We start from the raw sequence: 27,912 nt of genomic DNA, 5'->3' as shown, positions 1-27,912 counted from the left end.
GTTGAGGCATATCAGAGCAGTCGCAGAACTTGTTCAGGAAAAAATAAGTTTATTTTGAATAATTTTAAAAATACAGGAAGTTAAAAGCCAGGAAATTGTTTACAAAGTACAGTCTTGTACCACACTTGATACATTATGTGCGTCACTTTGCAACTTCTAACACTACTGGGGCTCCCGACCTGAAAAATAAATAATGGCAGATTTTACAAAGCCATCTTTCTGAGAAAAAAATTATAATAATTCCTTGCATCTTTGTGTGTGTGTGTGTACACATTTTAAAGTCCACGATCAAAATAGGTTTCCAGGGGTGACACAAAGCATTTAGCTCAGACACTACAGCCACATAAACACCTTTTGATATGCTGTAGCTTTTAAAGCAGGTATGCTGGATTATCACAATGTGAAAACTACTGTATGGATCATGACTGTAACCGTAACCGTCCACTGAGGAAAGGAGGAAACTGTCTGAGACACGCTGCCAGGTTTATGGACGGCCAAAAGCCACGACCTTTTGCCCCAGAATCATCAGGTTTCAATGCAAAGGGGAAGGAAAGTTTGTGGCTAGTTTCCCTGTGCTCCTTCCAGCACTGTAGAGATGAACTGTTCCTGCAGAATGTTCTTGTCCAGGTTCCTCCCTGCAGGACCGAGTAGAGACAAGCGTGAGCAGTGAGACGGCACGTAGAAGTGTTACGTAGCATAGTGGACATCTCTCGAGCATTATACAGGTCTGCAACTACGATTTCCTAAAAATGTGAATGATGTAATAAGGTACAAATACATTAAAATTTTAAGCAGGTTTACCGCCAAGAACTTATGGAAATGTGTTCTAGAAATCAGAAAGCTACTAAACGGTAATTTTGTCAATTCATGTATTTTTTTTTTGGAATACTAGATACATTTAATGCAATTGAATGAAGTGGCTGCCTTTGCAGTGGTGTGTGTAAAGACACATATGTGAATGAAGTGTGCGTGTCTTCACCTATAAAGACCAGCCGGTTGATCCGCGGGTTCTCCTCCCAAAGCTGTGGAGTCTCATTCAGGTCATACAGCTCGTGAACCCCCTGCAGCATCACTTGGTGGGCTTTACCTGCAAAGGATACTATGCCCTGAAAACAAACAAGTCACAAGTGACGAATGACACATTAACCGAGTCTGAATGAAGCGGCTGGAACTGATTAATACAGATAATAAAGTGGCAGTTATTGATCACTGCTGCCACTCGGGGGACTATTGTGCCTTACCGTACCTTTAACCGAATGACAGTCATGGGTTGCCCCTCTTTGTTTTTGAACATCTTCTCCCACAGGAGCTCCTGAAACAGTGCAAAATGGGTGTTTACTTTACAAAGGACTGTATTGTGTCTGAGCTAATTAGTAATGGCGAAGGGGACACCAACCTGGATGAAAACATTCAGAGCATCCTCAGAGAGATCGCCAGCCACTTCAAATGTCACAGTTAAAATACTCTGAGGATGACATTAAATACAAGGCCAAACTGCCATCACTGTACTTACAACCATTTAGACATGTTGTGGTTTTGAGAAGAATTGACGCAATTGTTGACCAGAATTGTAGTAAGTTCCACAATTCTTAACAAATATGTAAAACTTTGTGTGAAATAGGATGGTGAGGGGAAAGCCGATCTTACAGCACCAACAAAGCACATAAGTATTATCAGCACAAAGTACTTGTAAGTTTATCAGTAAACAGTAAAAGTACCCATTAAGCCAAATAGCTCAATTTAAAGGGTATATGCATCATCTGTAGGCATTTATGTATATTTTAATTCATGATCCAGTAATGTTCAAGCAGCATTTTAATATGGCCAAGGCAAATTTCGACAACTTTCTATACTGTTTGGTAATTTATTACAATGCACATGTTCTGATCATATGCAGCACAATATGTTGAGGTATATAGAATTATAAATACCTCTACAACACTTATACAATACTTGTATAAGTGTGCTTTCCATCAATGCTTTTATGTTTTTGATATATATATATATATATATATATATATATATATATATATTCAGACTGTTATTTAAAAGTCACTTTTCACTGATAAAACCTTTTCTAAATATTTTTTTTCACTGAAACCTGCAAAGTCATTATGAACGTTAAACAAAAGGAGTGTTTTTACGCCCCGGCTGATGACTTTGTCAATGAGCGTGTCAAAAACCACAACTCCTCGGCACCTGAAACCTCTCTTTATACGCGCGCACACACACACACACACACACACACACACACACACACACACACACACACACACACACACACACACACACACACACACACACACACACACACACACACACACACACACACACACACACACACACACACACACACACACACACACACACACACACACACACACACACACACACACACACACACACACACACACACACACACACACACACACACACAGCATTAAAAGGGCACTTTGTAGATATTTGGGGGTTTTGTGTTGGAGTGTTAAGGTTACACACTTCCTTGTCATTTGGTATAACAACAGAAAAGCAGCATTCTCATTTACATGAAAAGAGCAACGCGGGGAAGAGGAGGGGGAGGGGGGGGGAGGGTCTGGAGGGACGATTGAGCTTCATGCGGGAAAGGGAACTTGGAGAAAACAGACAACAATGCCGTTATTTACCCACACAAACAACCCTCATCTCTCCTCATCCTGTGATAAAAGGTCGTGGGTTTAAAGCACGAGATGAGGCCTAATTGCTGCGAGGAGTCATTCGGTCTGATGAAAGCATCAAGACAAATGGCATGGGACTAATCCTGGGGTAAATATATTTTCATAATTTACATCTTCACTGAAAAGAGCTGGATTTAACTGTTTCTTGGATATTGGAGACACATTGCGCCTTTAAATTGATACACCAGAGGTTTCCCCCTTCATATCTGAACGATGAAACGTGGTCTGTGTATGACTTCGGATGACATCTGGATTTGTTTCAAACGACTGCAAAGCCATAACACGGAGCAAAGACTCTAGTCAGTCTAGCCAACCCAGTGTCTACTGAATGTCTATGATGCTGCGTAGGAACCGAGACTGGGTGACAAGGAAACATCAAAAGCCTCAAGTCGATCACCAAACAAAAACCAAAGCAGGGAGGGAGTTTTCACTCCAGTGTCACAGCCTGGGGGAATGCAAGGCACAATGTTAGCCTCAGGAGAATGCATTCCCTTTATCCTGTAGGAAATGACGTGTTGAAATAAATTAGCAAACACAACAAGGAAAACCACAAGAGATGCATGAAGTACTGTATCGGCAGTGAATGAATGAAAGAATCAACTGGACGGCGTTCGGAGCACACAAACAATACCTTGTCAAGATGTGGCCTTGTGTCTTTCACCAGCTGGAGCTTCTCAGCGAGACTTTTCAGAGGAGAGGAACGATAAACAGCATATCACATATTTGTCCAGGTACATACAGTGTGATTTCCACTTAAAAAGGGCTCAAAAGATAACCATGCTGCACTCACTACTTAACTAAATTCAGTCATTGTATATATATATTTTTTAATGATTTCACAGATGTATCCATCCCTAAGCTGAACTACATGGCTGCTGTTGCATCTTGGGATTTTATGGCATTTAAAAAAAAAAAATATTTTTAGAACTGCATTTACACCCTTTGTCAATAGAAAGGTTGACAGAATAATTACAATGTGTCTTATATTCTTATTATTAGTAGTAGTAGTATTTAAATATGGCTGCAGAGACTGTGTGCTCTCTCTTCTGGCTGCTGATATGCTGGAGTAGTTTGGCTCATTAGGTTATTGTTTTTGGACTTAGTTACCTTTTATGGTTTTAGACAACTCTTAGGTTGTGGTTCCACGAGTTCTCCTTTACGACTTTATTTCTACTTTTTCAGGATGCGGCACATACACGCACGCAGCATACACACACACACACACGCAGCATACACACACACACACACGCAGCATACACACACACACACACACACATGCAGAAACCAGTGCTGAGAATCACATCCATTCTTAGGGCTCACAAACCAAGAGGTCGTTCTCTGCTGCTCTACAGTTTAGGCTTTTGTGTCCCGTCTCACAGTATAATACACTGCATGCTGTATCAGTGCCTAATGACACAGCTCTGAAAACTTTAGAAACAGCAATTAAATCCTACAAAACACCGACCACCACCCCCAAACAAACTCTGGCCCTTGTTCTCCCCGTCGGACCTCCTCATCCTCCCCCTTCTCCCTGACCTCACAAGGAGGCTAAATGCAGCGTCCAGCAGCTTGAGCTCTGTGTGCTGTTAGTACCACACAGGCGGAGCGGCGGGGGGCCGCTTCAAACAGCCAGCATGGGATGGAGGGGAGGAGGGGCTTGGACTCTCAAAGGCAGGGGGAAAGGAGCTATCTGTTGGGACAAGGGGGACTCCTCGGGAGCCAGTGGACACACACGGCTCTAATCCTCCGCAGCTGGTCTCAGAGACACTGACCGAGGGCATGTAAGAGAGCTTTAACACCGCGGCCTGTTTCATTCACATGAAAGGATGCACACTGACTCTATTCATGAGCATGACATTCTGCAGGGGATACAATATGATGACCACCCTGCGGTGTAACAGGGGGACGCTCAATAAAAGAGTGTGTTAATTAGAGAGAAACATGATGAGCAACAGTATCAAAGACTGCTGGGAACACCGTTCGGACCGACGAGCAACAAAGGCTGTCAGCGCAGTCCAACCAGTCTTAATCTTTCACTGCAAGTTTTCAAATAGAACACGATGGGCACTATATTGTCAGCGGGCACGTTGGTATCGGCGTGCACGCCAACCGATGAGAAAATACAATGAATAAATGCCAAAGACATGCTCAAGGCAATTTGAAAAAAGCGTCACTTTTCAGCTGTGAAAACTCAAATTTCTTTCTCCTTCTTCATAGAAGAGCGCATCGTATCATAAATCTATAAAAAAACATTTGTAATTCGACATTAGTATCCGCCCCAAACATACAGTAATGAGCAAAGTGACAACTACTTGCGTTATTTTCTTGAGATTGGACAATACTTTTTTTTGAAAAAGAAATATCTGGTCATTTCTTTATATGTAATTTAGTAACACTGTCATCGCTACGTCACTTGTCTGTCAGAAAGCACGGGCAGTTTTTAGGACAGTTTCAAGGATGTCAAATATCAGCTGATGATGCAAATATTAGTATTTGGCTTTTGGAATTAAAGTTCTTTGCCGTTAAATAGAGTATTTTATTCTGTAATTAATATATTCTGTGTACATGAACCTTAAAGGGGACAAAACCAACTCACTTGGCTCCGTCCTTACTGTCGAAGGAATGCAGATCCAGCACTTCGGAGAGATTCACCCTGTGGAAGAAGATCACAGATTATAAATTGGCTAAAACTAACATGCAGGGTAAACGATTGAACCGACTCAAGCGCAAAAAGTTGTGGGAATGTTTTTCCGATTAACCCCTCACTGCACGCCGTCTTTCATCTGTTCACCCTGGTCTGAACTCTGTGGGGTGGCAGGAGCAGATCTGACACACACCCAAACCTTTGAAACACACGGCTTGTGTTAGCCAGATGCTACTTGGGCCCCGACAACACACAACATGCTAACACAGAGGGCGCGTATAGACACACACACACATAACTGCACATGCGCGCATTCTCACACACACACACACACACACACACACACACACACACACCCACACAACCACCCCAACTTGAAGACCCAGGGTCAGAGAGCAAAGACTTGTGGGTAACTGGACACCGTTGAAGGTTCGGTGTTTATTCAGGGTGCAGCAGTTTGTTTATGTGAACGTGTGTGTGTGTGTGTGTGTGTGTATGTGTGTGTGTGTGTGTGTGGGGGTTCTCTTGAGCAATGTCACCCCTGAACGGCTTAATCTTTGATATAAAGATCTGAGCAGGAGCAGCAAGTGGAGTTCAAACAAAGCAGGGAACCTGGTACAAAGTTACATACACACACTACAAAATAAATATATTTTTGGTGGGGGGAAACTTACTTTGACCTCTGGCATTCTAGAATCTTGACAAGACCATTTACAGACCTGAAGTGAAAGGGAAAACAAGTTTACCACTTAGATAATGGACAAATTGGGCCTTGTTCCTTCTCCACTATCCCCTTAAACCTTTGTTCTTCTCGCCGTAATAAAAGGAGGACAAATGTGCTCAAACACAAGAGCATGGATAGAACTGCAGAATACTACTGTACTAGAAAGAGATGTGAAGCAGTGAAAGTGTGTGAAGCTGACCTGACCGCCTCTCGGATTTGACCGAGTTCCTCTTCATTCACCAGGTCTGTCTTGTTGATTATGGTCAGGTCAGCGACGGCAATCTGCCTAAAAAGACATTAAATACGGTCTATAGAACTCCTGTGCAATCTTAATTTCTTTAAGATCCCGTAAAAAAATAAAATAAATGAACAAGCCGCCATCGTGATAACTTGTGAGTGTGTGAGTTTCCGTGGGTAACGGTGGGCGGCGCATTCCAGACTAAAATGGGAGCTGAGCGCCATTTAGTTTGGAGGTGAAAACACAAACAAAGACAGAGAATGCAAAGGGTCATGCAACTGGTCTTTCTTCATCAGCGTATTTGTTCAACAACAACACCACCACACAGCTGCTGGAAGAGACAAACAGAGAGAGACCTGGGGACAGACAGACAGACCTGGTGACAGACAGATAGACCTGGGGACAGACGGACAGACAGATAGACAGACAGACAGACGGACAACCTGTTATGAGCATTGCTTTAGTCTCATATGAACCGCTTGGCATTATGGGAAACACCACACTCGGGCTCAGGCTACCACCAGCAGCCTGTTAGCTTAGCTTAGCACAAAGACTGGAAACAGGGGGAGACAGCTAGCCTGGCTCTGTCCAAACCCGCCTACCAGCTTCTGTTTGACTCTCTAATTAAGATGTCCTAAAGAAAAGGTGTGAAAGCAGCAGTGTGGTTTCTTTCTGTAAGGAGGTGAACAGGTGTATTTCCCAAACTGTTAAATTAATCATTGAAAAAAAGCTTCATACCTGGCTGCTTCATTGACGAGTCCGTCCGCTTTTTCCTCTGTTAGTTGCTACAAAAAGCAGAGACGGTGGACAAAAGGTACTCATGCAACCAGAAAATTAAAAGGAAACAGAGGACTGCTCAATCTGAGGCTAAAACTATAAGCTCATTCTTGAAAAAAATATGTTTGGAACAGCCAACACGAAATGTGACAGATAAATTGGTGAAAGAAAAGGCCTGTCCTCCATCTTTGTGAAGTGGGTGACTTTCTCAACACACGAATCCACAGGCGATGGCTTTTCATTTTCCACCTGTGTTTTGTGACTCACACTGGGGATGCTTCTTCAAAAACAGTTTAATATGTGACCACAGACAGAGCAGGAGGCGTTAATCTGGATCATGACCCCTGAGCGTCAATCTGACATTAATCTGTCACTGCGCCCATCATCACCGCTTCATCTCTGAAGGAACGAATGACAAAATGTTTTAAAGAGCCATAAACGAATGGCCACTTGATGCTTTTTTTTCCTTCTTTTTTTTTTGTCAAAGACCTCTGTACCAAGAGACAAAGGCCTCTCAGAGGGTGTGAGGCCAACTTGAAAACCTCTCAGACAGATGAGGGGAAAGGCAGGTGAGTGGATGTGACAGCCCCATTACAATGGTCACATCTCGGATATCTATTACTCCTTCGCTATCAGTTATCCTCTCCTTCCTTCTGTCATTATTTCCTTCATCTCGCCTCTCTCCAATGAGAAGACAGAGCAGCACCTACAGGCCATGAAATGTGTCACCTCACTGAGTATGACACCTTCAAATTAGAGCCCATTATCTAGGTGTCACTTGTCCTGTTCCTTTTATATGGGGAGGGGAGGGCAGGATGTGTGTGTGTGTGCGCTGCTATTCACTTGGGAAAATTCTCACAATTTTAACAGCTTATTTTGGAGTGAAAGTATCAATAAACCCAATGTAGGGGGTTATATCTCATAAACCCAATGTAGGGGGTTATATCTCAGAGGGGAAACACTGCTGATGCTTTAATGCAACCATGATTACTTTCAATACCGAAAAGTGTTTTTAATGTCACACAGTCTAGAGCGACAACTTTAAGGTGCTTGTTATGTCTGGCTAACAGTCCCAAATCCATATATACTGTATATATTTAATTAACAACACACATGACATGTTTTCTAAGAGGCTTCATGCACATCTTCTCAGCACATACCTGAAGTCCATGCTTGGCGTCGATGACCGTGACGATGCCTAGGATGAACGAAGGGATCAGAGTATCAAATGTTGCGACACAACTCGTGCACATTCTGTTCCGAGTTGCCTTTTGGTGCTTAGTTTGGTCCGTTTGGCTAAAGCCCTTTTCTCTGAGTTACGGGAAGTTCACTTTTGGTTTGCTAGCCTGTCACAACAGAGCGGACAGCTGAGTATTTAGTGAGGACACACACACACACACACACACACACACACACACACACACACACACACACACACACACACACACACACACACACACACACACACACACACACACACACACACACACACACACACACACACACACACACACACACACACACACACACACACACACACACACACACACACACACACACACACACACACACACACACACACACACACCTTACCATCCAAGTAGATGTCACTGCCGAGCTCTGCATCGACCCAGAACATGGAGGCCACGGCTCCTGCCAAACAACATTAACTGTATTGTTAGATCGTACGTGGCTGAAACACATAAACACAAACTTTTCAAAATGCCAGACATGAAATGTAAATAGAGGCAGCCTTTCTTCCTTTTTGTTCCCCATAAATGCACTTATTAAACTATATTTTCCTTCAAAATAATAAAGCAAACCAGGCAATGCCGTCCCAAGGCATGTTACCGCATAGTAATTAAGTACACGCTGTTAGACATCATGATGATCGATACAATTTACAAGACTGATGACATTTTTTTTTACATCTGTTGGAAATCTGTTTAAACACCCAATCTACAATAATAACAACATATTAAATGTTTATGTCATATTGCTAATACGTTTATAATACTATTTATATTATTTATGGATGCAAACTAATTTTTTTTGTTGTTGGCTAATTTGAAGAACAGCCTTCAGTGTATCATTTACTTCTAAAACATGTCAAATAGTGAAACATGCCCATCACAAGGGAACATCTTCAAATGATGTAAAATCGCTGGATATTCAATTCACAGTCATATAAAAGAGAGAAAAGCAGCAAACGTTAAATTTGAGAAGCTACAGTATTTAAAATGCGTATTTTTTACATTTCTTTCCTTGATAAGTATCAATAAGATTAATGTCATAGTAATGTAATCATTTCAACATAAAGTAAATTAACTGTATTTAATGACATCCCTGTCTTGAGCTTTTGTTTTTAAAGTCAGCATTGCATTCTTTTCGGAGCTCTGTGGAGCAGATAAAACCAATATCAGAAGCTTTCAATTGTTTATCTCCTGCCGGTACATTTGGTTTGTTTCCATCTCCCTGTGAACGCGGTTATTACAAGACCCTATGTTGCCTTGCCAGCCACAGCTTGTTCACATAATGCACTTTTGTCAAACTGCCAAGCGAGAATAAGAAAGCATTGTAAATATTTGATGGGTGCGTAATGAAAACACAGTTTTTGAGTGGCATGTTTCACACAACTCATCCGACCACTTCCTGGATGGAAGAGGAGAATCCCCCGGGGAGCCCTTATGATTGACAGCACTGCCAAGGCCAATGACAGACCTGTCCTGGTCGATAACGAGCCTGTCTCAGCCAATGACGCGGCGGAGGAGCGAGGACAGCCTTCCCGGTCTGAGCGTGCTCCGTCGGTTCCGTCTGTGAGGCCAAGTGGTGTGTGTCTGCACACGCTGCTACCTCCTGACACCTGTCCCTTAGCAACACGCCCCCGCCTGTCACGGTGCTCGCCCGGTAGCGGCCTGCTATTGATTCCCTGATTTAAAGCTGATAGCTGAACGGACAGCTCTGTTTTTTTGGGCGCTTCTGTCACCGCAACACAAGTGTGGTCCTCAGAGTTACAAAATGTTTCACTTCAGACGTTTAGAAAGAACTCTGCAGGAGCTTAACCACCATTGAGACACACGGAGAGAAAAAAGCTTTGCTTGATCCATAAGTCCTTCCTAAATATTGTGCCGGGAATAAGTCATTATGAGTGACATGAAAAGACTAGAAGCAGAGACCATCTTAAGTCTTACTTATAGTCCAGAATGGTGACATTATTAGTGGACACTCACTAGTTAACTACAACATGGCTGACAGCTCCTGGTTGTTCAAAAACACACATATTTCATCTTTGAACACATGTAGGCCCGTTTGTTCCCTTGCAGACCTGTCGGTTTCAGTCCAGATACTGTCACTATAATACTGAACAGAAACACTACCAACTGGGATGGGATGTGCAGCACATGGAGGAGAATGGGAGACCATAACCTCCAAATCCACAGCCCTTCCACCCTGCTGCTGTGTCAGCTGTCGTATCAACAGACTTCAGAGCGGCTTCCTCTCTCAGGCTGTGCACGCCTTAATTCATCCTACACATATAATATAGTTATTGTTGTTTGTTTGTCATGTAGACAAATGGGACTACAAACTTCAAACCCTGTTGTACAATGACAGTAAATAACCTTGTACAGTCCACGGGCAGTTGCGGGTTTAGTTCTGTTCACTCTGCTGTTAATAGCAGCTGTTTTTAGAAGTGTGTCAATCTTTATGTGGAATATAACCAGGTATTAGCAGTTCAGTTGTTTAAAATGGTTTTGTTACTCTGAAGGGGTGTTGGTATCTTATAGAAGTCACATTGTCCTCTCATTTCTTGAATACATTAGGACTGTCTAATGTCTGTGTTATGTGCTCGTAGTGAAACAGCTGGTGACTCCATGAGGCATATAACTTGAGAACTAGATCATTCCCAGGACAGAACTTGAACAAACAAAACAATCAAATACAGAGATATTTAAGATAAATGCTCCTATTTAAACTGTGCAGAACGTGTGGTACCTGGATCAGCGAGCCCCGTGGTTTCCAGCAGGATGTAGTCAAACTTTCCTTTCTTCTCCATCAGGTTCTCGATGGCTTTGAGACCGTTGTCCCTGAAGAATTAAGGAACAGACACTATGATTCAAAATGCCAAAAGCAGAGCTCTTGAACAAAATGTCAACAAAAGACACCAACTAAGAACCGGAAGCCAGACATACGATATACCTCAAGAAAATAACCAGAACACATGACGACCGTGTGCTTATACCCTCATTAGCACAGCAGTTCATCCACATAAGTAAAAAAATGAGGCATTAACTGAAGATTTGAAACTGTCTGAACTTATTCAAAATGCAGGGAAAGCAATAATTTTAACCTTTAATTTCTATTTTAATCAACACTCCAACACCGACGGGACTACAGCTACTCTACATACTTGACAGAGCAGCAGAGGCAGCCATTCCTCAGTTCCAGCCACTCCTCATACAGCTCGCCTGCCTGGCTTACAGCGAGGGACTTCTCAAGGGCGCTGCCTGCAGGCAGAGGACGACGAAGGGAGAAACATACAGAATGGTTTGGCTGATATAGACGTTTCTACCAAAGATGCCTTATTGCTGTTTAGCCTTAAAAACTCGGGCTAAATAGTAAAAACACACACACACACACAAGTATTCTAGTCAGTGATATACTCAATGTTTCCTGGCAGTGTTCGATACCAATATGAGAAAAAGTGTCATGTTCACCACTGTAAATTATTAGATTTAACTGTACTATTTCGCAATAAATTACTTTTATCATTTCAGGGGCTTCAACTGTGATATTTCACAATACATGTACTTTTAATGTGACATCAATGCAGGAGGACTATCGAACAGGACATTTGAGTTCCTGAAGCATTGTGGGATTACGATCCTGTGATTCTACAACGACAAACTGCTATAATTATCTGATGGGTATCTTACTGTTAAATGTAATTTGCTGTGAAAGTAATGTAACTAGTAGCAGTCAACAGTCAAATATTTCACTACATATGAAAGCATGGGTGTGGAAGTTGAGGTGAATAACATTTAAGAGCTTCTTTCAGTTGCAGGCAAAGTTGCTTCTATGCTGCTCTCTTGTGGAAAGTTGAGGGAGTGACACAACAATCATCAGCCTTGCATCAAGTTTATAATACCCAATTTGAGATGAACAAACACAATCAATACTACTGATTTGGATTAATCTGAAGGACATTATTATACTATACTTTTACTTTAATTTGTTACTATTATATTATACATACCCTCTCCAAATTCATTGAGGATGACAGCAATCCGCTTGCTGTGTTGTTCTGTTAAGATATAGTTCAGGAGTGTAGTCTTTCCAGCACCTACAATGAAACAGATAAACACACAGAAATGATAAGGAAGCATAAAGCTGAACAACAACAACAGCAGCTCTTGGTTGTGACGAGACACGTGTCTATAATCTCCTCGTTAAAGCCGCGAGTCTCTCACCGAGGTAGCCCGTGATGATGGTGACAGGTATCTGCTCTGCAGGAGGGCCGGGCGGGGTGTCGATGGGCACCAGCTCCGGGCAGTCATCTTCCTCCTCCATCACAGTGCCATCCATACCAGAAATAACCAGCTGGACCTGAGGAAACAGCACAGTTTAGTACAGTTTAGTACATCCACGCACGAGTGGGATTAGACACAACAAGGGAGAGGAAAACAAAAGCATCACACACACACATATGTTTTAGATACTTAGTCGGATGAATTATTTGTCATAAAGATGAGAATCCTAAACAACACGGAAGACGCTGAAACAACCGCCAGCCTCTCGCCTCGGTATCGTAGTAGAGAGGAGAGTTCACGGAGCGAGCGCAGCCAACATGGACGTAATCTCCTCCTGGCGTCGCTCACTGCGCCACGACGGCGAGACAACCCGACGACAGCGGAGGCTATGCGGGAATTACCTTAAAGTTCCTCCTGTGGATGCAGTTATTTAAAGTTTCCACCAAATGTGATATCTTCTGCACTGGTGCTGATTTCTGTTTTGACAGCGTGCGACACCGAAGAGGCTCCGTTCAAATTCGGACTCGGCGATAATAGTTCCGCTTTCGTTCACGTCGGTCAGAACAGAAAGTCTCCAGGACCGGAAGAGGGTTACGCATAATATTGTGGGTCAACCGAGGAAGAGATTAAGAAGGATTACAACATTTTTTGACAATAAATACGTACATTTCTTTGTTTCTACATTTTTTTGTTTCCGTTCTAGCTGCAGTTTCTCAGGGCAGACTAATGGGGTGTGGTGACAAGTGTCAACCACAAGAGGGCGAGAGAAACCTGTTTACGGTGTAAATGAGGGGACTAGGCTGCCAGACAACATATAGTAATCATGCAACATTTTAAGGATATTGGATGTTATAGTAATATGATTGTGTCACAGTACAATAACGTGCAATTTAAACTATAAACACAATGTCTAATACCATAACACGTCAGTCTTCTCATTTTGTTAAAGGAGCATGGTATAGTACAAAAGCACAAATAATGAGCATTGTTCACAATAATATTGCCAAGAAAAAAAATATAATGATTATGGCAGGTGTGTTGAATTGGACGTTAGAGTGTGGCATGTATGATATGGTGGATAACCCTGAATGTAAACGCTTAAATTCCAACACTGTTTTTTCTCGCGGATATTTAACAGACAAAGGGTACTAAGAAATGTAGAATGTCCCTTGGGAAATAAGACACATTTTAAGATGACCTGTTAACGTCATGATACGAATGGAGAGAGACAAGGTAAGTGAGTGTAAACTCACAGCTTAGGAAAGCTTAGGGTCAGCTGTAACATTTTGTCAATTTTTTGCAGACACCTCTTAAAATTATATAAACCATCTTTGTATGCATGTGATGTATATTTTGTGAACTTAATGGATGGGCCTACATAGTTCAGCCTTTGACAGCAAGTTAAACCCATGTGTAACTAGTAATATGAATTATTGCATCTTACAGATGTGAATATTACAGGCCTGTTGCAGAACACCCTTCAGAGATTACGCAAAAGATTGTTGTGACAAAGGCTTGTTGTATGAGTATTGGTGGAAAATGGCTACTTCTAACTTTCTCCAATATATCATATTATAAAGAACATTGGTAAGTAAAAGTGTATGCACAGGTTTGTCATTGCACAGCAAAACAATGCAAACAGCAGAGAAGAAGAGACAGAGCTTGGTTCCGGTTGGTACAAGAACAAGGAGAGAACTGACTATAAATTAATGAAGTTTATGAAGAAGCTGAAGAGGCTACTGAATTCAAAATGTGTTTTATGCTTTCAATTATTCAACGTTAACCACAGCGTGTAACAAATAAAAGCAGCCGTCTGAACATGCAGCACAATAACACACTTTTATTGAATCTTTAGTTATATTCAAAGCAAGAAATGACCCCAGTGAGTGGATGTCAGAATAATGTACACTACATACTCCAGTACGGTAGGTGGCGCTCTTCGCTTAAAAGATGGACTCCATATGTCAAACATTCTCCGTTTCTTATTCTGAGCAGGTCTCCTCATGTGGAAAGTTTGAAGGGAGATGAAATGATGTGCATTTCACTCTCCACTGTTTGGAAGTCTTGAAATGGCCTTGACAACTCCCCATGCAGCTGCTGCCATCATGACAGCTTTAAATCACGAAGAGGGAGCGTCCATCATTTACATAAATGCCTTTCAATATGTTTTACATATCTTTGTTCCTTCCCCCTTGAGCATAATTCAGAAATGTAATTATTAATATTCCCAAAATTCCAATTTACCAATATATACACTTGTGGTGCTTACGTATCCGGCCCCTAATGGTTAAGCTTGAAGATAACTTAAATTCAAAGAGCCATCAACTGAATCCAATATTAAACTAAAGAAACATTCATAAACACTGCAAATCTAAGTCTTGTTTATCAGTCTTTTTCTTCACATTTCTTCATCAGGGTCTGTTCTCTCACGATGGCGTTAAGGATCCAGGGTCAGCACTCTCCTCAGCTCGGATTGCATGCACAGTGATGTTCCTGACCTCTGGATCTTCATGCATGTCTTGCTTCTCATTATCTGGTCTCGGTGGCCATTCACTTTCTGTCCACAACAGAAATCTCAATACGTCTGCATCTGTCTCTGGAACTGTGACCTGATAGAACATTGATTCAATGTCCGCCGTTATGGATATTGGATTCTCCAGGAAACCTCAATAAGGCACCGATGAGTGTATTGGTGAGGTCAGGTCCCTGCACTAATTGTCCATTCAACACCACATCCTGAAAAGAAGCAGTGCAGTCAAAGAGGACACACATTTTGTTTGTCTCCGGGTGGTACACCCCATGATGAGGAGCGTACCAGACCCTGTAGTCATCACGGTCAAGCTCCTCCTCAGGAACTTCAAAAGCGTAGCCTTTATCCAGTATGCTTTTCATGAAGTCTTTGTAGTCTTAAAGAGAGACATCATTCTTTTTCAGTTTTCTCTTCAGGCTAGCAGCATGTTAGCTGTTGCATGTTTCTTAAGAAGTCCTATGCAGGAATGTCCATCCACAAACCCTGTTGTCTTTTGCACTGAATGCATAAACTGCTTGCGACATCTCTTCCTTGTCATCGTCGCGGCGTTCTGGAAAGTCTGTGTTGTACTGCTGAACCATGCTGTGGTTCACCAAGCTGTTCTTCTGTTGACGCTGTAATGAGCTGACGCCATCTTGGAATCAGTGGTCTCATCCAGCCCAGGATGGATGGCCCATCATCCTGAGTATTAATTAAGTGCCACGGCTCCATTGCCTCTGAGTTGCCTACATCAGCGTCAATGTGTGGTAAGGTTACTTCATGCAGATACGGACACTTTAGCAGATGTTAATGAATTGGAGTGTTTTCCTTTTGAACCGGGATACTGCTGTCTGTGAAGGCTTTGGGTAGCTGGACACACCTTGTGTCTTCAAGGCCGCACACTTCCACTTCTGAGTGCGTGCGACTGTAGATTAGCTTCCGCTCACCAGGTTTATCTTGAGCCATAGTGCTCAATAAGATCTGAGTCGGTTTTCCTTTAATGTTCAGTCTCTTTGGAAGCTCGTCTGTACAGAACGCAGCTGTACTGCCAGGATCCATTAAAGCACATGTCTCTATACACCTTCCACCTTTACGTGATCTCACTTTCACTGACACAATCGATAGCAGGCACTCTGTGTTCCCTGTCCTAGCATAGCCAACTATTTCCTGTTTAACAAAGTTCTGAGCCCCTATGACCTCTTCAAGTGCTGTCCTCATTCGCCACGATATATGAAATATCATTATTGGATTCTTTCGAATGTCTGGGTGTTTCTGTGTGCACACCATCCTCTTCTTTCATGTTTGGCTAAGATGTCCTTGCGTTAAACATCCAAAGCATATGCCCTTGGCTTTCAGGAATTCTACACAATCCTTGTGTGCTAGCCCTTTAATTTAGATGCAAGACTCCAATGTGTTATCTTTTTACAGAAAAGACTTGGTGATTGGAAGGCGTTAGCTGCTTTAACTGGGTTGGTCTGCCTTGGGTGTTGTATCCGGCCTTTTACTCTCCACCAACACATTTGTTGCGAAACTGCTTCCTTTCATTACACTTTTCCTTGCTTTTGCTGACTGTAGATGTGCGTCTGTATTGGAAGTCTCCAAAGAGTGGGTCCATAGCAACCTTTGCTTGACGGTCAATAAAGTTAACAAGATCAGCCAATCTTGCCCTGTGTCTTCTACTTTCCTTGAGGTCAAATGCTACATTGCGCCACCTCTCTCTCATTTTATATGGCAATTTGGATACCACAATTCTCATACAATCCTCATATTTGTGGGGTTATCCATCTCCTCCATGAACTCCACATCTTCCATTGTATTACGACATCCAGTCAGAAAAATAGCATAATAGCTTTCTTATCTTCAGACGTGATTTGTGGCCACCTTAAGGCCTTGTCAATGTAAGTGCTTGCTATGAGCTCATCTCCATAGTTCTTCTGAAGCAGTCGTTTTGCAGAGAAGGCCGGTCAGGAGACAGACAGTGACGGACAACCAATGAAAAACGTATGTATTTTTTGACGATCCACCTGGATTTGTCCTGGTGTAGCAGATGGCAAGTACGCCACTAAAACTATCAAACTCTAGGCTGTGGCAAGTAAGGGTTGTAACAGGCGATCAAGCAGAGTAACCACTGATGCAATGTACTGGGGTTTTGATAAGGACTGCTCCATTTTCAGTAGTGCCCAAAAAAATTCAAAACACAAAAATGGTGACTATATATTTCAGTTTTGTGGCATGTTTTCAGCAATTATTTTCTCACATGCATAATGTGTTTCAAGCTAATGTTAAGTTAAAGAGTTAAGACTCTACTTTCCCCGGACTTTAAGATGATCAAACAACAGATGACCATCAGAGGCTCCTGCTGACAACGCACTTCTGCCTAAGAGCAAAAAGGCTGGAGCGGGGAGGGTTGTCAGACCTATAGCTAAACCTATTATATATGTCCACCATAATAATTTTCTACAATATTCTGGAGTCGTGGACAGAGCCCGGCCATTTGGCCTCAACATTTGTTATGAGGCATGTGAGTCACAGATCATGTAAGATGTCATGAGTATTGTACAGTACATGAGTATTGTACAGTACATGAGTATTGTACTCTACATGGGTATTGTACAGTACATGGGTATTGTACAGTACATGAGTATTGTACTCTACATGGGTATTGTACTCTACATGGGTATTGTACACTGAGGAAAGCTAGCTTTGTGGAGTGATGACAAGGAGTCAAACATGACTTACAAGACTAAGGTCCTTTAAGTCACAAACTAACAACATGGAGACCTTCACTGTCTACTAGTCCAATCATTTAGTAACAAATGTAGCAAACAATAACACAACATACGAATCAAAGATAAATAAAAGCATTCATGTCAAGGTAGTCATACACATACGATGCAATTCTCCTTTATTCCATGCCCCTTCTTCCATCCACAGAAAAAAGGCTAAAATGCCAGATAAATATATTTAAAACCCACACAAAGAAAATGGTGGAGCGGTACCAGCTAGATATAGTTGGGCTCACCTCCACGCACAGCATGGGCTCTGGAACCAAGTTCCTGGAGAAGGGTTGGACTTTGTCCTTTTCTGGAGTTGCCCAGGGTGAGAGGCGCCGGGCGGGAGTGGGGATACTCACGAGCCCCCGGCTGAGCGCCGCTGTGTTGGAGTTTTCCCCGGGGAACGAGAGGGTCGCCTCCCTGCGCCTACGGGTTGCGGGGAGTAAGGCTCTGACTGTTGTTTGTGCTTATGCACCGAACAGCATTTCGGAGTATCCGGCCTTCTTGGAGTCGGTGGGAGGGGTCCTGGAAAGGGCGCTGCCTGCCGACTCCATAGTTCTCCTGGGAGACTTCAACGCTCACGTGGGCAATGACAGAGAAACCTGGCGGGGCGTGATTGGGAGGAACGGCTTGCCCGATCTGAACCCGAATGGTGTTTTGTTGTTGGACTTCTGTGCTAGCCACAGTTTGTCCATAACGAACACCATGTTCGAACATAAGGTGGCTCATAAGTGTACCTGGTACCAGAACACCTTAGGCCGGAGATCAATGATCGACTTTGTAATCGTATCATCTGATCTGCGGCCGTATGTCTTGGACACTCGGGTGAAGAGAGGAGCAGAGCTGTCAACTGATCACCACCTGGTGGTGAGTTGGATCAGATGGCGGGGGACTCGGCTAGAGAGACCTGGCAAGCCCAAACGTGTAGTGAGGGTGAACTGGGAACGTCTGGCAGAGGATCCTGTCCGGGAGGTCTTCAACTCCCACCTCCGGAAGAACTTCTCACAAATCCCGAGGGAGGCTGGGGACATGGAATCCGAGTGGACCTTGTTCAAAGCCTCTATTGTGGACGCGGCTGCTCGTGGCTGTGGCCGGAAGGTCATCGGTGCCTGTCGTGGCGGCAACCCTAGAACCCGGTGGTGGACACCGGGGGTGAGGGTAGCCGTCAAACTGAAGAAGGAGGCCTTTCGGGCCTGGTTGGCCCAGGGGTCTCCTGAAGCAGCTGACGGGTACCGGCGGGCCAAAAGGGCTGCAGCGACGATGGTCGCGGAGGCTAAAACTCGGGCATGGGAGGAGTTCGGGGAGGCCATGGAGAAGGACTTTCGGTTGGCCTCAAGGAAGTTCTGGCAAACCATCCGACGGCTCAGGAAGGGAAAGCAGGGTCTACCCCAGGCTGTTCTCAGCAGGGGGGGGAACTGCTGACCCGGACTGGGGACATCGTCGGGCGGTGGAAAGAGCACTTTGAGGAACTCCTAAACCCGGCCAACATCCCTGGCAGAGGTCGCTAAGGTAGTCAAAAAGCTCCTTGGTGGCAAGGCGCCAGGGGTGGATGAGATCCGCCCTGAGATGCTGAAAGCGCTGGACATTGTTGGGCTGTCTTGGTTGACACGCCTTTTCAGTGTCGCATGGGGGTCGGGAACAGTGCCCATGGACTGGCAGACCGGGGTGGTGGTTCCCATCTTCAAGAAGGGGGACCGGAGAGTGTGCTCGAACTATCGTGGTATCACACTGCTCAGCCTCCCGGGAAAAGCTTATGCCAGGGTGCTGGAGAGGAGGCTCCGACCGCTTGTCGAACCTCAGATTCAGGACGAACAGTGCGGATTCCGTCCCGGTCGTGGAACAGTGGACCAGCTCTTTACCCTCGCAAGATTACTGGAGGGGTCCTGGGAGTTTGCCCAACCAGTTTACATGTGCTTTGTAGACCTGGAGAAGGCTTTCGACCGGGTCCCTCTGGGTTTTTTGTGGGGGGTGCTGCGGGAGTATGGGGTGCCGGACCCGTTGGCACGGGCCATCCGGTCTCTGTACGCCTGCAGTAGGAGCTGTGTTTGTCTCCTCGGTAGTAAGTCAGACACGTTCCCGGTGGGTGTTGGCCTCCGCCAGGGCTGCCCTTTATCACCGGTCCTGTTCGTGACCTTCATGGACAGGATATCTAGGCGCAGCCAGGGGGCGGAGAGGATCCGGTTCGGGAGTCTCGGGATCGCCTCTCTGCTGTTTGCGGATGATGTGGTCCTGTTTGCCTCCTCGGACCGTGACCTCCAGCATTCACTGGGGCGTTTTGCAGCCGAGTGCGAAGCGGCAGGGATGAGAGTTAGCACCTCCAAATCTGAGGCCATGGTGCTCTGCCGGAAACCGGCGGATTGCTCCCTCCAGGTGGGGGCAAACTGCCTACCCCAAGCGAAGGAGTTCAAGTATCTCGGGGTCTTGTTCACGTGTGAGGGTAAGGTGGAGCGGGAGATCGATAGGCGGATCGGTTCGGCTGCAGCAGTAAAACAGGCGCTGTACCGGTCCGTCTTAGTGAAGAGGGAGCTGAGCCGGAAGGCAAAGCTCTCCATTTACTGGTCGGTCTACGTTCCAACCCTCACCTATGGTCACGAACTCTGGGTCGTGACCGAAAGAACGAGATCTCGGATACAAGCGGCCGAAATGAGCTTCCTCCGTAGGGTGGCCGGGCTCAGCCTTAGAGATAGGGTAAGGAGCTCGGACATCAGGGGGGAGCTTGGAGTCGAGTCGCTGCTCCTTCGTGTCGAAAGGAGTCAGCTGAGGTGGTTCGGGCATCTAGTTAGGATGCCTCCATTAGAGGTTTTCCGGGCACGTCCAACTGGTAGGAGGCCCCGGGGAAGACCGAGGACACGCTGGAGGGATTATATCTCCCGGCTGGCCTTGGAACGCCTCGGGATCCCCCAGAATGAGCTGGAAAGTGCTGCGGGTGAGAGGGAAGCCTGGGTCGGCCTGCTGAACCTGCTGCCACCGCGACCCGATCCAACCCGGATAAGCGGGTGATAATGGATGGATGGACAAAGAAAATCTGAAACTAAAACCAAGGTATCAAGAGAATATGATGCTCTCCTGGTCTTTCCTTCCTCTGTGACTTTTTCCAGCATTGATCTCGTCTCAGAGGTGGCTGAGCTGCTTCAGATGAGTCTCCCTGTAGTTCTCCAACTACATTACATTCCATTACATTTGGCTGACGCTTTTATCCAAAGCAACTCACATTCATACACCGTAGACACATACAAGGAGCAATTTGTGGTTAAGTGTTTTGCTCAAGGACACATCGACATGGACTAGAAGAGCCGGGGAACGAACCACCAATACTCTGATTGAAGGACGGACCTGCTAACCACTGACCTACAGTCACCACTCCAACAGAAACACAAAAAGAACACAAAAAACACATCAGACACACAATCATTCAGATATTTAAAGAACATCATGTAATTTGTCTCCAGCTGTGCCATGGAGGAAGTGTTTTTCAGGTACACCATGATGTCGTCTCCATCCTGTCTGCGGCTCCTCCCCCAACGCCATGTGTCTTTTCTCTGAGAGTAAAACAAAAAAGACAAATTAGATCCTAAAATGGGTTGCAATATGTCAGCTTCAGGTATTCTGAACTTCTGAACATGAGACAATGATATTCTGTCTAAATCACACTTAATCGTGACTGAATGTCCGTATCTATAAAACACCACAAGAAGCTTTTTAATGTATAACTTGTGGAATAATGGTGTTGATCACTCTCCTGTCAAAACCGGCTTTAAACCACAGCACGTGACGGAATTTCACCTGGTGAAATCCGGTTCGACTGCAGCCCTAGACCCAGAGGTGCCTCTTAGTTAAAAATGTGTTGACTCAAACTGGAATAAGGATGACATGATGACTTCACTGGGTAGAAAGCTCCTGCCGGGCCCTTGTGCAAGACTGAATGTGAAACGGCAAAAACAAAATAAAACAAGAAGCTCCCAATGGTGAGTGGATGAGCTTAAAACTGATGGTTCCCCTTTAAACTCTACTCTACCCCTCCACTCTCAAACGTCTTTTTACTTTTTATAACTCCACTTCCGTCTGAGCTTTACTGTGCAGAATGATGCATGTGCAGAATCTGACACGATGACAGGCTGTTGTCACATGCATCTGCTGAAGTTAAATTTGAGTTTAAGATGTGTACATACAATTATATTTGTTGTACTGATGTGTAACTTGAAGTGTTTCATTAAGAAAACGTGAAACCCGTGCATTTTCACTGAGAATGGACTTTTGAGTGACATTTTCATATTTATTCATTCTGGATTTTTCACATTTTTTTTGCACCCCAAAACCAAAAGCCGTAACCAAAATTCACGAATGCTGCAATACTGTTGTGGTTTAGTTGAACACTATGTCAACATTAGACATCATTTTGGGACGAGCATTCTCAAGTTTATAAAACACCACACAGAGGCCTCCCATATCGCGCATACACGATACGTCTTGATCAGCGATATAAATAAACACTTTCATAATTCGTTGAAGCGTAAATGCAATCGGAATAAGTAAAAAGCCCACGTTATTAACTATAGTTCACTAGCAGGGTATTTGCAAACGTAGTTTCTGACAGTTATGAGAACAAAACGGTCAAATCTCTTCAGGCATCTCACCAAACACCCATTGACTTCCAGCCGGGGGAACGAGAAGTGCTCCCGTTTCCCTACTTTTACGAGTATTCCTATTAAAATATTAACGTTACCCATTAGAAACTGGATTTGGTGTGCATTTCACTTTCACTTACTCACAAAGAGGGAGATGGAGAGGGAGAGAGAGAGAGAGAGAGAGAGAGAGAGAGAGAGAGAGAGAGAGAGAGAGAGAGAGAGAGAGAGAGAGAGCGAGGAAGACAACTTGTAAACACAAAGCTTATGTCGGCAGCGAGGGAGCGCGCGCGTCTCATCCAGACTGTCCCATCATCCCCCCCCGCCCTCGCTCTCTCTCTCTCTCTCTCTCTCTCCACGGGATGGCTCAAATCAAATGCGGAAGTTGACACCCAGGAAAGCCGCCGCCGCCGCCAAGATGAGTGTTGACATGACAGTTGAGCTGTAGCGAGGAGAGGTGGCGGCGCGTCGGTGACAGCGAGGCGGCGAAAACCGCGAGGAAACACCGGAGCCAACCGCCGCTGAACTGGACTTCGGACCCGCTCATGGCTTCTCTGAACAGCGCCGAGCGACGGGCTTTCGCTCTCAAAATCAACAGGTACAAGTGTCCCGTGGGTTAGCACCGGTAGCACGGGTAGCGGGTTTAGTTTGAGGAGTGAGTGGTGAACTCTTGGTGCCTTCCCAGGGGTAAGGGAGGGTCGGGAGGGAGCTCCGTGTTGACAGTTGGAGAGGATTCAACAGCGGAGCAGGCAGCCACATGTTATGAATGTTAATGCTGCAGGTTCGTTAAAAAAAGGGCAGCCCGGAGGACAAGAAACGGACCACTTTTCTCCAACTTTTTCACAGGAATTATTACAGGACACAGCTAACTTCTGGTTTTAGTGACAGCCGTTTGTTAGCCTAACCAATCTGTCCAGTATCATTTCCTCCCCACGAGGACGCTGACTATTTTTATGGTGTCTAATATGATCATTTCCTGTGGTGTGTCAGGTCCGACTGGCCCTTTTTAGAGCTGCTATGAATGAGGAGGGATGTGGTCACTAGTTCCTGCTTTGACACCGGCCAGGTGTGGAGGAAGTATGCACATGGAAGTCTATTGTGACTCATTAAAACAAATACTCTTATACTTCCTATGCTAAGCAGCACAGCCATGTGGGCCTACTGTAAAGCTTCTCAGTACTGGCCTTGATGAACATCGTGTGTGTGTGATCTTGCAGCTCAAGGGTTTCTGATTTGTAATTCTGGGATTTGTTTTTGGTCAGACTTTGAGATGGTGGATGGAGTTATTTATTTTCATAGTCTACAAGCAGCACTGTTTTAATCCCCTTTGATCCTCTCTTTAACGCACTCTTAACAAAAACAACAACAATCAGTTTCCTTGTACACGCCCTCATAACTAACATTTTGTAACTAAGATGAAAACAAATGTATATAAAATATTTATTGACGTTATGGAATTGAATGCATCACTAACCATGCACAATGTCTCCAAAAGTGGTTTAAACTAGTTTAGAGCAGCAAGTAGGACTCTTCAAATGACCAATCGATCTGCTAGCTGTTTTCTTGATTCCTTGGAAAGATGACGTCTTCAGATATTCAAAAGCAATTGTGTTTGTGTACCACCACAAATAATGTACCAATCCCTTGTTTTTAATAGCTAGGAGAAATCCTGGATCTGTGCTGCATGGAGCTGAGCTCAGCTGCTGAGGGATCTTGGGGTCACAGTCTGAATCCAGTGATGAGCCAGCAGAGGGGCTGGTTGAGTGATGCTGTGGCAAAGCATGGGCTTGTGGAATGTGTGGTTGCAAAGTGTCAAACAACACAGTCAGTAAGCGATGATGCAAGAGACAATTTATACTGGTTAATAGTGATTTCTCAAACTGTTGTTGTAGTGACGAAACTCTATTTGTTTTTAACGTGAAATACTTTCGTATCGACTCATAAACCTTTGAATAGAGTATTATGTAGAATTCAACTATCTTTTTAATTTTGTGGTTTTTGTAATGCTGTTGCGTATGTTAGGCACACACAGAAATGATGTCAAAACCTTTTGGAAATGGACTCAAAGATATGCAACAAAGGTCTAAAGACCAGACCCGCTGACATCGTGGTTACATAGCCAGCGTCACAAACACCGCGGCCGTTAGGCCGCTCCGATATATGTAATTTGTAGAAACCATGATCCAACATGCATTGGTCAAACAAACTGCAGCTTTAGTCTCTGAGGGGAAACAACCTAGATAATCATGGCAACAAAAACCAGACTCAAACAAACCGCTCTAACAAAGAGCAACAGTTGACACATGTTGGAACTAAGGCATTCAATATGTTACAGGCTGAAAAGCCTCTTAAACTACTAACACAGCTCATATTTGTGGCGGTTTTATTTCAGCGTTGAATTAATAAGGAATGTTCTTTTGTCCTCCTTACATTTTCTATATGAGCAGTTCCTCTCTCGGTCTCTCTATCAGGATGTGGAGTGTGAAGGAAATCCTGCACACGTGGACATTACAGTGTGTCGCTGCGGGTTTCACTTCGCTTTTTTTCTTTCTTTTTTATTCACAGCGGTTTAAATCAGGAAATATCTGTTTCTTAATAAGCCCTTCAAAATGGGAATGGCAAAGAGGTGTGAGAGAATATGTCAGTCAAAAATTGAAAACACGATGATGGAGCGCAGTGAGTGCATTTGGGTAAACAGATTGAAGGTAGCTGAACACTTGATAGTCCACCGATGAGGTTGAACATGGCGTTACTTAGCAGCATATGGTAACAGGTGTGGGGACAGCTGTGGACGTGGGGCCCGCTGTCGTTCAATCCTCCTTGGCGGCAGGCGGACCTGGATTGAGTTACATCTGATTTCCTGTGGGCTCTGGTTAATGACATCTGTTAAGCCTCATGTGGCTGTTGGTGGGCCTTTTGAGTGATGGGGTGGGTAGGGTGTCAAAAAAGACACACAGCGTCCCTAAAGAAACCTTAGATAAATTACTATGCCTGTATAGTCAAAGCATTCAAACTCTACTAGGATTCTGTTTAATGTTTACTTTTGTCACTTTTTTTTATCTGTCTTGGGGTCAAATGACTGCTGTGTTTATGCATGCCTCCCTCGGACAGGAAGCTGAGCCGTGATGATGCTGATAGCAGCAAGACTCCATTAAGTCTGGAGACATATGATAGTATGAGACACACAGTGGGGGCATCCCTTTGCTCTGCTTTCCTGCTCTTGTCATGCACACCACACAGCACCTTTCCTGTGTTTCTTTTTGGGCTCAGCTGAGGGAGAGAGGACTTATGGGGGAAAACATATGGGTGGGAGGTTTTCTTTTTTAGGCTATACCATGCAAGCTGAAGGAGCCACCCGCCCTTATTGACTTGATAATAGTGGTGATAATAGTAGACTGCCTGGGTGAACAGAGCACTGTGCCTTGTGGGAGTCATGTCAGGATGAGTGAATACAGATAATCCCGAGTAAAATTATAGATTTGGCTATCAGAGGAGGGGGAGGGTTTGAGGCTATTAATCAGATATGTAGCCATGAGAAAAATGGCAACTGCAGTTTTATAGCAGGATTCAATCTGAGGAATGCTTGGCCAATGATTCCAGAAATGCTGACAGGAACACACCATATGCATACACAGCAAGTGCAAGCCTGCCATAGACAGCATGACGTGACAAAAAAGGGAACAGCCTTTTTCTATAGGGCGGGGATGACAAAAGGTTTTCACTGGGGTGAGACCTCTGAAAAATCACTCTTCTTTTCAGAAGTGCTTCTTCAGCATGCTGCACTGTAACTACAATGTCAAAAGGAACATAAAACGATGATATTCACATTAAAGTCTTAACAGCATTACTGACAGATTAGAGGTGTTTGGTGGCTCACAAATACGTGAAGTCGTGGTGTCACACACACAAAGCTGCTTTATCAAATATTATTTCATTTGGATTAATGATGAACATTTTTTTTGGGCCTTTTGTCATTATTTGAATAGGAGAAAGTGTCTTTTCTATACAGGATGATCTCATTAGCACAGTGTGACAGTGGACATGAGGTATGTGGTTATGCCAATATCACAACCATCAATCTGACAAGGAAACTATTAATATATTCCTGTTCATCTCACATGTTATTATATTCTACCTCCAACATACTTATGTTGTCTAGTAATATAAATGAATGATAAGTGATTATCCAAAGATGTTCAAATCGATTCATGAATAATTATCATCCAACTCAGTGTTATGACACAACATTAGTAATGTTGTAGCCGCTGTTATTGATGTGCCTGATATGAATTTGTTTTTTTACGAACAAACCACAATATAATAGTGCCAAAAAATAGTGCTTGATGTTTCATCGGCCCTGATTTATAGCTGGAGTTTGAGGTCAGTTGTAATTCTCCGGAAGCAGGTGTTTAAAGAGAGCCCTCCTCATCAGTGTCGATTGCCTTTTCTCATTATATCTCATGAAAAAAGACAAACATTTCTGGCATCAGGCTTTTGCGATCATCTTGGAGAAAGTATGTTTATATGCACACAAGAAATCAGGTTACTCAGAGACGTAATCCTCGTACGTGGTTCAACTAAGTTTATCAAATGTCTTATTAGCCGGCTTAAATTAACCCGATGATTGAAATTGGGCTATCTCGGTTTCTCAAAGGCTGATCCGTGCTCAAACAATCTCGTTAATTCGAACCAGACTCCAGTAATCGGGATAGTTGCGCGTGCCCGTCCTACTTTGAAAGGGGGAAGCGTCGATCACAGAAACATGATTTTCTAACAGCAAATAAACTCAAAGGAAGAGCCTCTTTTTTCTCCGCTGACGAGCAGGAGATGATCATGAACGCATATGAGGAATTCCAGACCATAATCATGGCACAATCTAACACCGCTGCGAGGGCTATACTTGTTGTGGAAATCCCATAAATGTCGGAACATCAAACGCCCTTGTATTTGGGTTCATAACATTAATATCATATATATATATATATATATATATATATTTATATTTATACATAACATCACCCGTAGGCTCACACAGCTCGGTAACTTTCACCGACTACGTCTGGAGTGAAAATCTGCTTCATTCGCATCCATTGACTTTGCATGGAATCAACACTTTTGGTGTGAACGCAGCATAAGTGTTGGGAAAATGTATTGGCTGATTTTAATCTGCAAGCTTATACAGCTAACTTAAGTTAGCCTGCACTGGAGCAGGTTCAAATTTGTGGATGTGTTGCTATGGTGATTTTGCCAAACTTGCTTTGTGGAACCGAAAAGCCTGATTTATGTAATCTTATCCTGAAAATTATCCAGCTAACCATGTTAGCCAGGTACGAGGAATAGGGCCCAGGTCATACAGGATATCGAACACGCATACACAATGGT

The 27,912-nt window shown here is 43.9% G+C and overlaps 2 protein-coding genes across 3 annotated transcripts in view; one reads left to right on the top strand and one right to left on the bottom strand.

Moving 5' to 3' along the window:
• Positions 1-27: 27 nt before the first annotated feature.
• cbwd (COBW domain containing) lies at positions 28-13,201 on the bottom strand. Of its 2 annotated transcripts, XM_034541784.1 has the most exons (16): positions 13,027-13,201; positions 12,566-12,701; positions 12,352-12,438; positions 11,506-11,602; positions 11,091-11,182; positions 8,691-8,750; positions 8,258-8,295; positions 7,059-7,105; positions 6,282-6,368; positions 6,033-6,077; positions 5,311-5,367; positions 3,346-3,397; positions 1,397-1,465; positions 1,247-1,312; positions 980-1,106; positions 28-635 (listed from the first exon to the last, which is right to left on the bottom strand). In XM_034541784.1, the coding sequence occupies exons 2-16, from the start codon at positions 12,678-12,680 to the stop codon at positions 562-564; spliced, it is 1,113 nt and encodes a 370-aa protein (XP_034397675.1). In that variant the 5' UTR covers positions 12,681-12,701; positions 13,027-13,201; the 3' UTR covers positions 28-561. The 2 variants fall into 2 exon arrangements, with proteins under 2 accessions (XP_034397675.1, XP_034397677.1); XM_034541786.1 differs by lacking the exon at positions 1,397-1,465.
• A 9,631-nt stretch (positions 13,202-22,832) lies between these two features.
• The window catches only part of dock8 (dedicator of cytokinesis 8), a 50,553-nt gene continuing 45,473 nt past the window's right edge, over positions 22,833-27,912 (top strand). Inside the window, 1 exon segment of the mRNA XM_034542061.1 lies at positions 22,833-23,128. Coding sequence (XP_034397952.1) covers positions 23,076-23,128 — 53 coding nt within the window. The 5' untranslated portion in view covers positions 22,833-23,075.

The sequence above is a fragment of the Cyclopterus lumpus genome, chromosome 9, assembly GCF_009769545.1.
Source record: "Cyclopterus lumpus isolate fCycLum1 chromosome 9, fCycLum1.pri, whole genome shotgun sequence".
NCBI lineage: Eukaryota > Metazoa > Chordata > Actinopteri > Perciformes > Cyclopteridae > Cyclopterus > Cyclopterus lumpus.
Note: the sequence above shows the minus strand (reverse complement) of the source record. Positions and strands in the feature narration are given on the sequence as shown.